This window comes from Rhinatrema bivittatum, chromosome 7, assembly GCF_901001135.1.
Source record: "Rhinatrema bivittatum chromosome 7, aRhiBiv1.1, whole genome shotgun sequence".
Lineage (NCBI taxonomy): Eukaryota > Metazoa > Chordata > Amphibia > Gymnophiona > Rhinatrematidae > Rhinatrema > Rhinatrema bivittatum.
The window spans coordinates 226,510,117-226,522,256 of NC_042621.1; the positions used below are offsets into that span (position 1 = coordinate 226,510,117).

The window sequence follows — 12,140 nt, forward strand, 5'->3', positions numbered from 1 at the left end:
CCAGGCCACAAGAACCTGGCAAGTACCCAAACACCAAGAAGATCCCGTGCTACTGATACAATTAATAGCAGTGGCTATTACCTAAGTAAACTTGATTAATAGCAGTCAATGGACTTCTCCTCCAAGAACTTATCCAAACCTTTTTTGAACCCAGCTACACTAACTGTACTAAACACATCCTCTGGCAACAAATTCCAGAGCTTAATTGTGCGTTGAGTGAAAAAGAATTTTCTCCGATTAATCTTAAATGTGCTACTTGCTAACTTCATGGAATGCACCCTGGTCCTTCTGTTATCCGATTCACATCTACTCATTCAAGACCTCTCATGATCTTAAAGACCTTTATCATATCCCACCTCAGCCGTCTCTTCTCCAAGCTGAACAGCCTTAACCTCTTCAGCCTTTCCTCATAGGGGAGCTGTTCCATTCCCTTTATCATTTTGGTTGCCCTTCTCATGTACTATCCCAGCAGCAAGTCCTTATTCAGGCCTATGTCAGTGGCAGTGTGCCATTTGGAAGGATCTGGGTTCGATTTCTGAGTGAGGTCGTCTGCTCCTCTAGCTGACTATGCTGAGGAGGCAGCATTCACATCCCTGGAGGGAGACTGCTCCAATCATCGTGCAATGTCAACATCTGGTGGCCGGATTTAGAGCCTGTGATTGCTGACTTTTAGAAGAAGCCCTGCTATGTGGCCCCGACCTAGGATCATAATTTCAATAACTTGACTAAAGTTGGGAGGGGATATAAAATAGGGGGAATAGTCCCCTGGGTAATTGCAAACAAAATGTTTATAGTGCCAAATCCCAGTTCTGGGTTTGATTTATCAAGAAGTACAGAAGAGTCTGAGGAAACTGCTATGCTCATAAAAATGAAGGGGAAAACCTACATGGTTATTTGGACATTAAAAACAGTTTTTATGTTGTAAGATCCATTGAAGCCAAGTGTATTACTTGGGTAACAATATAATCGGTGTACGTGTAGCTGGAGGACAGGTAATAAGATTAGATTTTATTTGTGCTACTTGCCAGGTTCTTATGGCCTGGATTGGCCACTGTTGGAAACAGGATGCTGGGCTTGATGGGCCCTTGGTCTGACCCAGTATGGCATGTTCTTATGTTCATTCACTATTTGAGATTTTGGGTGACGCTGCTCTGGGTGACCTTACTGTTACAGCAAATGGGTCAATGCAACTCCTTCCTCCACAAACATTCAGTATAGCAACTTACAGGAAACACATCTGTGTGCAGGCATCACCACAGATTACTGTATTTTGAGGTTGCTGTAATTACTGAAGAGTTGTCTGGATTTAGGATGTTAGGCAATCCACTGACAGAGTAATACTAAAAGTACTTTTTCAGTATTTTAAATGGTGGGGTAAAAAAAAAATAAAGGCAATAAGATCCTCATCTCTTTTTTTTTTTTTGTCCAGATTTATTATTTTGGGCCTGAAGAGAGAGTAATGTTGAGGGGTTTTGAAAATACTAGATTAGCCTACCAGTATAACCTGCATAAATTAGGGCCACTACTGTGGTGATTGTTGCCAGAACCCCCATGCATACATTAGACTGATACTTGAAAAGCTTGCATATGTGAAAAGGAGTCTTGAAAGGAGATTTGTGCCATTATAAAAGGTGCATAGTTTTTATTTAAAACTAAATTGAGAAGATATAAGTAAAATGCATTTGGATAAAAAAGGAAGCGCAAGAATAAGAGGAGGAGTTGTACCAAGATAGAATTCCGTTGATATTTTGATGTCACTACCTTGTTCTGCAGCAAAGACAAAATAAAAGGTTTTCATCCAGTTACATCATATCTAGTTATTTAATTGTAAAAGGTAGCTGGGCTGATCTGTTGGCTCACTGACAGTGCTATGCACTGTCATGCGGGGGAACCTGGGTTAAACAGGACCCTGCTCCAGCTACACACTTGTCTTACAGCAATAATGTTTATTTGCTTTATCTCTGTTATTTTTAAGTGGATTTTTTAAGTTGATTTATGTTGTAATCTGCTTTAAAATAGTGTTAATTGTTCCATATGTTCCATGTAAACCGCCATTCAGGCGATAGTTATCTCTGTACCTGTAAACCGGAGTGATATGTATATTATACAGGAACTTCCGGTATATAAAAACCAAAAATAAATAAATACATAAATAATATTCACAGCCCTCGGAGAGGAAGATGCCTTAGTTGTTTCTCAACGGCAACACCTAGTGGCCAGCCTCATGGTCTATGTTACCATGATCCAGAGGGAGCCACAGTCTATGGCTCCTGGCCAAGGACTCTCACTGCAATGGCTGGGCTAGGTGATTTAGAAAGAGAAATGAAGGACGAAAAAACACTGGGTATTTGCAAATGAAGGCTAATGATGCCATGCCTGAAGAAGACTTGGTTTGATTGAGCTTGAAGACCAAAAGGAGGAGGAGGACATTGTAAAAAACAGTCATATCAACCCTGAAAGGATGGCTCCACTGCACTAGGTCTGTTCTTTACAAATAGTCCTCTGCAAAATTTCATGCAAAAAAAAATGGTAACTTGCACATGCCTTTCTGGAAAAAAATATTTAGTTCATGCAAATACAAAAACTGTAAAATGCAAATTTTGTTAACTTTTTCTTCAGCAGCTTTTAGGATTTTGTTAATGTAAAGTAAAAATTCCAGACATTCTATATGTTACAGCAGATTTTACATATGGCCATTATAAATATAGTGCATTATGCTAATCATGCTTAAAAATGCTCAATAAAATATGCTATTTCTTTTTATATCTCTAGTAAAATGGTAATTAATAGGATTTTTGAGTATCAATTGTAATTGAATGTGCTGATGACCAAACATAAGAAATGTTTTTAAAAGACAAATATAGATTGTGTAGAAAAAATATTGTACTAATTTGTGGAAAACCGTCTGATCCTCTATTTATCTTATTACTTTATAGCCAGAGGTGATTCAAAATATGACCGAATTCAAGCGCAGTCTGCCTCTGTTCCCACTAGTGAAACCACACATCAATTTCATGGCTGCAAAACTTTGAAGAATATAAGCCGATGAAGATACGCATTTGGTTCAGCACTCTTCATTTGATACCTGGGATTTTAATGATGAACACAAAAGCTCTGATTGAATATTAGGAGATGCAAATATTGTAAACAATCTGGTTTACAAAAGAAGGGTCCCTGATACACTTCGAATTCATTCGGCATTCTAGTGTGTCAGGAATAAAGACAATTAAAAACTGTTGTATTCACCTTTTAGCAAATCAAGGATGGAAGACCAAAACCAATAGAAATTGTAGTGTCATGGATGCAGAATGTAATAACATGGTCCACACCTTCAGTATATACAATTTTAAATCTAATTATACATTGAAACTTTCTCCAAAAGATATAAATGTATCACACAATATGTTAATGGTGATAATACAAAATGAATATATTTCTTTACAAATAATTTTTGTTGGAAAACAGCTGAAAGCACGCATCATAGGTGATGAGAACATGAGGGCAAAGGAAAGCGAGTTAGATGTATGAAGGCTGGGACTGCTTTAGAAGATTAAATTGTGTTTTTTAATACATAGATTAATTGGGGGTTTTTCAAGCTGCAAATGATCTTTTTACCAATGGTATCAGATTTTTTGTTCAGTTCACTGGGAATGTTAAATTTGACTAGGGTAGGTTAAGTACAACATAGTACAATCAATTTATTGCTAGAACAAGTCCTGTGTTCAGGATATTGGTATGGTTTTAATATTTCTACACATCTGGAGCTTTGATATTTTATATCCAAATTAATAAAATGCTGGAAACCATCAAACAGCACATTTTTTTCTTGGTTCTGGTCTTATGTGCTTATGTCTTCTACAGAACCAGCAGCCTTGCCCTGTGCTTGTCTCCTATGTTTCTCAGGGTTGTTATTATTTGTTTCTTTTTGGACCTATGAATAAAATTATTTTATTTTCATGCAATTATTTCTGGTTTTCACTTTCTTCCATTTGCAGAGTTCATTATTTCGGTCCATTTATTGCTATGATAGTGCCTGTAGTTTGACATAAGTGCACAGGCAGAGCTGAGTTCTAGGCTAACTTCAGATAGCCTCTTCTGGACTTTTTATCTCCTGTGGATGCACACAAACTGTATTCAGTTGCTATAAATTGTATAAGATACTATCTGATTCTAAAAGTGCAGTAAAGAAAATAAGAGCCTCAATGCCTAGGTTTTTTTTTATTTAGTCCTTGAATAAATGACAACAACTCGATTGAATGCTTGATGGCGACAATTGTATTTTTCTCTCATATGTAAATATCACCAATTTAAATTTATCAAATAGTATATTTTAAAAAACTATGATATGTATGATTAGATGTAACCACAATCTAAAACAGAAGCTAGTGTTTATTTTGAAGGTGCTGCTGTGTAACACTACTTGTGCTAAATGACAGTAGGTGCTGTTTTCCCTAAAGGCCTTTAAAGCAATGTCATTAGTACCCATCCACATCCTGTGTGTGGTTCTTTCCATAGTTAAATATAGCCAAATCTCCACTTGGATTATCACTAACCTGAGCAAAGATATTGTCATAATTATGGACAGTCATGCTCGGAATTCTTGTTTTTCACAGTCCAGCATAAAGGTTTCATTGGTTATGTATCTCTTTTGCCATCGTGTATTTTAGCTTTATTACTTCCTTTGGTTTTGGTCATATCTTTTTTTTTTAATTACAGGAATATAAACTAATCTGGAATGCATGCTAGAAAATACTGGAAAATCTTTCTGTATGCATCTCAGTACAGTAAAGAAGCAAGAATCAGCCATGTTCTGTGTGGAAAGTTTCTTCATGAGCATGGACATGTTCTGGGAAGTGTGCTTAATTTAAAAAATAAAAAAATGTTTGAATGATATAACTGAAAAAAATAAATCCTTTCCTGGAAAGGTCATTTAATGTTTTTAAATTCTGGAAAACACAGTGTGTAGTCTGTCGGGTATTTCTCTTTGCTTTTAAGAGTTCTCCACCATTTTACTTTTTCTGAGTTTGACATTGCAGTACTGTTTGATAACTCAGGCATTTTAATAGATTCATTAGAGTGAATCCAAAGCTGCAGTGTCTATAAGCAATAACAGACTACCTAATATACACTGTTGTTCAGTTTTAGTGCTTGTTAATTGATTAGGTTTATATATCATAAATTATTACTAGATTACTGTAAATTTTGAAGTGTTTTTTGAGCAGTTCATGTGGAACTGGGTGCATGTGACAGCCAGTATGACAGAGTGCTAGATTTATTCTGTTTACAATAAAGGAGCTGTATTTGAGCATTAGTATTCTGTGTTTATTTTCAATACTGGTTTGCCCATACATACAGCAGCACCTCACATTCAAAAAGGATCTCAATTATAGTCTAACCAAGAGCTTCTCAAACGTTTAGCTGATGTGACCCTCATTTTAGCACTTCAACATTCACATGACCCCTAAATAACCAAAACAAATTAGTGGGGAGGGGCACAGTCCTCTTTCAATAATCACTCCATTTTCACCCTCCCCACACTCCAGCTGATCCCTTCTCTCAACCTCTAGTCTCTCCAGCTGATCCTTTATCTCAATTTACAATTCCTCCTTCAATCTCCACCCCTCCTGGGGACCTACTCTTAACCTCTTCTCCTCCACCCTTAAATCCCCCAGCTCCTATCGTCTCCCCAGCCTATCCCCCCCTCACCCTCTCTAGCCCTTTTTGTATCATGCCATCTGGTCCTCTCTCACCCACAAGCCATTCTAATAACCCCCACCTGATCCTGTATATCCCTCCCTCTCACCCACAGAAACATAGAAATGACGGCAGAAGAAGACCAAACAGCCCATCCAGTCTGCCCAGCAAAGTTTCACAGTTATTTTTCTCATACTTATCTGTTACTTTGACCGCTGAGGTCAGGGCCCTTACTGGTAACTTTTTTGGTTCTAATTTCCTTCCACCCCTGCCATTGATGTAGAAAGCAGTGCTGGAGCTGCATAAAAGTGAAGTATCAAGCCTAATTTGGTTTCGGGTAGTAACTGCCACAGAAAGCAAGCTACTCCCACGCTTGTTTACCCAGCCTATGCAATTTAGTCCTTGTTGGTAGTTGTCTGAATGTAAATCCTCTTTTCTTCATTCCCCCTGCCGTTGAAGCATTGAGCTGCGCTATATATGCATTCAAAGTGAAGTATCAGGTTTAATTGGTTTGGGGTAGTAACCGCCGCAACAAGCAAGCTACTCTCACGCTTATTTGTGAATGCAAATCCTTTGTCCCACATTTCCTCTTGCCGTTGAAGCATAGAGCAATGTTGGAGTCACATTAACCGTGTGTATGTTTATTGAATAAGGGTATTAATCACCAGGTAGTAGCCGTCATTCCCGCAAGCCACCCCCATGCCTCTTCTCTTCATTCACATACTCAAGACTTTATGGATCCACGCCCCTTTGAAATCCTTCACAGTTTTAGTCTTCACCACTTCCTCCGGAAGGGCATTCCAGGCATCCACCACCCTCTCCGTGAAGAAATACTTCCTGACATTGGTTCTGAGTCTTCCTCCCTGGAGTTTTAAATCGTGACCCCTGGTTCTGCTGATTTTTTTTTGCAATGGAAAAGGTTTGTCGTTGACTTTGGATCATTAAAACCCTGCCTCTCCTTTCCTCCAGGGTATACATATTTAGATTCTTCAATCTCTTCAATCTCTCCTCATAAGGAGAGGATCCTAACTAAATCTAATAAAAGGGACCACATTACTCCCATCTTAAAGAACCTTCACTGGCTCCCTATCAAACACAGAATCCTCTATAAATCCCTATCAATAATCCACAAAGCCATCTATAACTCCACTCCAATGGACCTCACCATCCCTTTACAGCTTCACTCCACCTCCCGTCCGACGAGACAAGCTCAGAAAGGCACACTAAGAGCCCATCCTCTCAAGACTTCACTTAGCAAAAGAGCTATTTCCACTGCCGGTCCTAATCTTTGGAACTCACTCCCACCAGACCTTAGAATTGAACAATCGACTCCCACCTTTAAAAAAAGACTAAAGACCTGGTTGTTCAACCAAGCATTCTCTTAATCTTAAACTCAATATCTAAGCTTTGATCTCCATGACGGTCCACTACTTTGTATATAATTACTCTCTTTCCCCTTTTTAAGTTATTATTTATTTTTTCCAAGTTCTATTTACCCTGTTCATTGTAAGACATTATTCTATATACTGTCAATCTATTGTTGTAATGTAAACGGAAGTGATTAGTAACTTTGTTACCAGAGCTTCGGTATATAAAACTGTTAAATAAATAAATAAATAAGGCATTCGTTGAAGACCATACATCTTTTTGGTCACCCTTCTCTGGACCTCCTCCATTCTGTCTCTGTCCCTTCGGAGATATGATCTCCAGAACTGAGCACAGTACTCTAGGTGAGGCCTCACCAAGGACCTGTACAAGTGGATAATCCCTTTTCTTATTCGATATTCCTCTCTATGCAGCCCAGCATTCTTCTGGCTTTAGCTATCGCCTTGTTTCGCCGACTTCAGATCGTTAGACACTATCACCCCAAGGTCTCTCTCCTGCTCCGTGCACATCAGCCCTTCACCCCCCATTGAATACATTTCTTTCAGATGTCCACACCCCATATGCATGACTCTGCACTTCTTGGCATACATACACATGGTATAAGGCATTTCCTCATCGCTCATATCCCCTTTCACTTTCCATCCCCCAGCTGATCCTTTCTCACCCCAGATCATTATACATTCCCCAGTCGAATTTCTGTCATCTCTAACCCTCAAAACCAGTCGTTTTCCCACACCCTCTTCCACTGACCCAACCTCAAATCCCTACTGCATTTGATCTTTCCCTCCAAACATCCTCCTGGCCATGGACTACAGCAACATTTTCCTTTGGGCCCTAGCCAACAGTGGCTTACAACTAGTGGTGGAAGAGAAGGCAGGCTGATAACAGGAGCAACATTTTTGTATTGGATAGGTTCACTGGTGGATGAGAGAGGAGCAGTGCCAATCTCCATTGGTCTGTATACACTCAGGAACAGTGTCTGTGAATGCATGTTGGCTAACAGGCCACATGTAGACTTTCACTTTTAATGTTGTTGCTGCTGCTGACACCTGAAGAGGACCTCTATTTGAGGCATTTGTGACCCCAGCTGAAGGTTTTATGACTCCATTTGGGTCAACCCTCAGTTTGGGAAGCTGGCCTAACCAGTTCAAGAGCTACACTGTATGTTGGCTCCTATATGGTTGGTCTCCCAGTAACTGATTCCAGTGTTTGAACAATTTATGGCAACTTCTAAAATGAGTGAACGACTGTTCTCCGAGGACAAGCAAGATGGTAGACCTCACACATGGGTGACGTCATCAGATAGAGTCCAATGCGGAAAACTTATGTCAAAGTTTCTAGAAAGTTTGACAAGGCACACTGAGCATGCCTTATACCATGTGTCCTCGCAGGGTCCCTCTTCAGTCTCTTTTTTTTCCATGGAGCTGTGAGCCTCGTGGGTTAATAGAGCCCTAAAAAGCTTGGCTTTGCCTTGTGGAAAACTTCATTTTCACAGGTTTTTTGTTTTTCTTCAGGTCCATCGCCAGGTTCCTCTAGGTGCCTCCCCATAGCATTCCTAGTCAGGGTTTTCGACATTCAGGTACGTTTTCTTTTGCCTGCCTGCAATCAACGCCCACCACCATTATTCTGTTCTTTTCCTTTTATTTCGCCCCCATCATTGCCATGTCTGGTTTTCTTCAATGCCCCCAGGGCCCAAGGACCATGTCGAGCACCAGTCCTCATGATGTTTGCATCCTCTGCCTGGGGGCATGAATTAACATCTGGGGTTGTTGCTTATGTGCCCAGATGACCCCAAAGGGACATTGACTTCGACAACAAGATGGATCAGCTCTTTTGGTCAAAGAAGTCAGAGTCATCAGCAGCGGCATTGCATTGAAGGACATCGGAGTCTCACTGAGGGTCACCACGCCATCAACATTGGCAAGACTATGGGTTCCATAGAGGTCACCAGTGGATAGGGGAGCTGGAGACAGACTGCTGTTGATCTCCTCGGGTCCAAGAATACCGGGTTCATTGTCCTCTGCCTCGGCACCAGGAAAGGACTGGACCAAGCATCAAGAGAAGCCTAAGAAGCATCAACACCAGGAACAGGGATGCACCTGCTTTTGCCACGATGGCCCCAAAGCGACCCCCAGGGTGAGGAGCACCCATCCTCCATCAATGCCCGGAGTCCGCGACAGTCTCCACCAGTCCCGGTGCAGGTCCAAGAAAGATGTGGCCACCCCTCCTTCCTCCCAGTTGATGTTGACATCAGCAACATTCAAAGAGGAGCTGGAGCGTCGAGTCCAGCTGGCAGTGGAATGGGCACTGCAGGGCTTCGGTCCCATAGCACTGACAGCACTTGAGTCAGTGCCGCTCATTTTCATACCACTTATGGAGAAGCTCAATTTGCTCATCAGTGCATTACTGACCGAGCTGGCATCAGTTTCCAGGAAGGTACTGATGCCCAGCGGGGAACTGAGGCCTCCCCCTACCAGTACAGTGGTTGTCGCTGGTTCCTCTGAAGAGGAAGCTCAACCACGACCAGTGGAGACGCCAAGGCCTGTAGTCTCTCCGTCCAGTTTCATCGATGCCTGCAGCTCTGTACATAGGCTGATCACCTAGGGCCCCATCCCCTGTGGCATACAGTGAGGATGAGAGGCCCTATAACATCTGGGGGGGATAATCAAACTGGGTCCTTTGAGGAATCAGATGATCTCCCATCAGACCCTTCTCCTCCAGATGAGCAAGGGAGGTCTCCACCTGAGGAACTAACCTTTGCAGGTTTTGTAAGGGTGATGATGGAGACCATCCAATCCAGCTTTTAACTGAGAATGCCAGGCACAAATGTTTGAGATCCTTCAGTTCGTGGAACCTCCTAAGGAGATTGTGGCAGTCCTGGTACATGAGATCCTTAAGGAGGATTTAGGAACACCCCCTCACACACACAGTGCCTTCCATTAATAAGAAGGCAGTGGGGTTTACTTCATCCAGAAGGCTGCCAGATTTGATAAGCATCAATGTCGAATCCGCCCTCAAGAGAGCCAAAGGCTCTCTGACCTATTCCTTAGTGCTCCCGGCAAAGGCCACAGAGTGATGGACGCTCTTGGGAGGAAGGTGTTCCAAGCCGCCATGCTTATTGCCTGCATTGCTGCCTCCCAGCTCTATATGAGCCAGACCTCGCGGGACATCTGGAAACAGGTGCAGGAGGTGGCTGAGCAGCTGCCTCAACAGCTGCAAGTACCTTTATGTCGCTGGTGCGCAAGGGCTTGGAGTGTGGAAAACACGAGGTCCGTGCGACCTATGATGTTTTTGAGATGGCATCAAGGATCTCTGCAGTGGGAATTGGTGCCCACAGAATGGCATACCTGCGGGCCTCGGATCTCTGACCAGAGGTACAAGAAAGATCCATGCCATGTGCTGGAGAGAATCTCTAAGGAGATAGGGTGAGGGATGCTGTGGCCCAACTACGGAACCATCATGAAACCCTCCAACAACTTTCTGCCAGTACTCCAGACTCGTCCTCTAGGAGGCCGTCGAGGTTGGAGCCCAGGAAGTCTGTCTTTCATCAAAGGAAGTAATATCCTCCTCTGCCTCAATCTCATCCACACCATCAGTTCCAGTGGCCATCCCAGGCAGCAGAGAGTTCCCAAGCCCCAGCCAGCTTCTCAGTCAACTTTGGGAACAGGGTTTTGACTGGGTTGTAGGGAGCGAAAGCCAGTTTCCCATACCCAGGATGATGGACCCTCCGGTCGGGGGCAGGCCGTGGTTCTTTTCGAACCAATGGCCCAGTGTAACCTCTGACAAGTGGGTACCAATTAAATATATTGGGTGTTCCTCCAAATTACTTTCTGTGCCTATTTTGGGGGCCCGTAGCACATCAGGAGGTACCAGCAGGGCAAAGGGTGGGGATTCTATTCCAGGTACTTCCTGATTTCAAAGAGAACAGAAGGATTCCGTCCCATCCTAAACCTGAGGGCCTTGAACAGGTTTCTGAAAAAAGAAAAGTTCAAGATGGTTTCACTGGGCACCTTGATCCCCCTTTTGCAAAAAGGGGGACTGGCTATGCTCCCTCGACCTAAAGAATACATACACCCATATCGAGATCTTCCCAGCTCACAGGAAGTACCTCAGATTCATGGTGGGAAAACAGTACCGGGTGTTGCCGTTTGGGCTCATGTCCATCCCACGGGTCTTCACAAAATGCTTGGCTATGGTGGAGGCGCACCTCCGCAGTCTGGGAGTGCATGTTTTCCCATATCTAGATGATTGGCTAGTCAAGAGCACGTCATAGGCAGGGGCCACCAGGTCCATGCGCTTGACCATTCATGTGTTGGAGTTTCTGGGGTTTGTTCTCAACTACTCAAAATCCCATCTCAGCCCGTTACCTCAATTGGACTTCATAGGAACCCTACTAGACATGGCTCAGGCCAAGGCCTTTCTGCCGTGCCAGAGGGCTGTCGCCTTGGCGACCATTGTGGCAGAAGTTCAACAAAGCCTGCGGGTACTAGCCTGGCACATGTTGAGGCTGTTGGGCTACATAGCCGCAACCATCTATGTCACTCCCTTGGCACACTTACATATGCGCAGAGCCCAATGGACCCTGAGGTCACGGTGGCACCAGGACACTCCGAGCCTCCAGGATTGCATCAGTCACCCTATCTCTCAGGGACTCCTTGTCCGGTGGCGGGTACTCTCCAATCTTGAACGGGGGATTTCCTTTCGGAGTCTCCCAACTCAAATTGTGTTAACCACAGATGCATCCACCCTGGGGTGGGGAGCTCATGTGGAAGGGCTCGGCACCCAGGGTCTGTGGTCCTCTCATGGATGTTCTTGACAAATCAACTCCCTGGACCTCTGGGCAATCAGATATGTACTATGAGCTTTCACATATCAGCTGTCCAACAAAGTTGTCCTGGTCCAGATTGACGGCCAAGTAGTCATGTGGTATGTACATAAGCAGGGAAACATGGAATCGTACCTCTTGTGTTAGGAAGCAGTCCAAATCTGGTCGTGGGAGAATGTGGTGGCAGACAGGCTGAGTCGAGCCTTCAGACCCCACAAGTGGTCCCTGGACCAGA

General features: G+C 43.2%; 1 protein-coding gene across 3 annotated transcripts in view; it reads left to right on the forward strand.

Annotated features, from left to right (window-relative positions):
* Positions 1 to 5,306, forward strand: part of IDE (insulin degrading enzyme) — a 434,361-nt gene extending 429,055 nt beyond the window's left edge. For all 3 annotated transcript variants that reach the window (XM_029609922.1, XM_029609921.1, XM_029609920.1), the window contains exon 25: positions 2,937 to 5,306. In XM_029609922.1, the coding sequence (XP_029465782.1) occupies positions 2,937 to 3,032 (96 nt within the window). In that variant the 3' untranslated portion in view covers positions 3,033 to 5,306. The remainder of the gene's footprint in view (positions 1 to 2,936) is intronic.
* Positions 5,307 to 12,140: the final 6,834 nt, after the last annotated feature.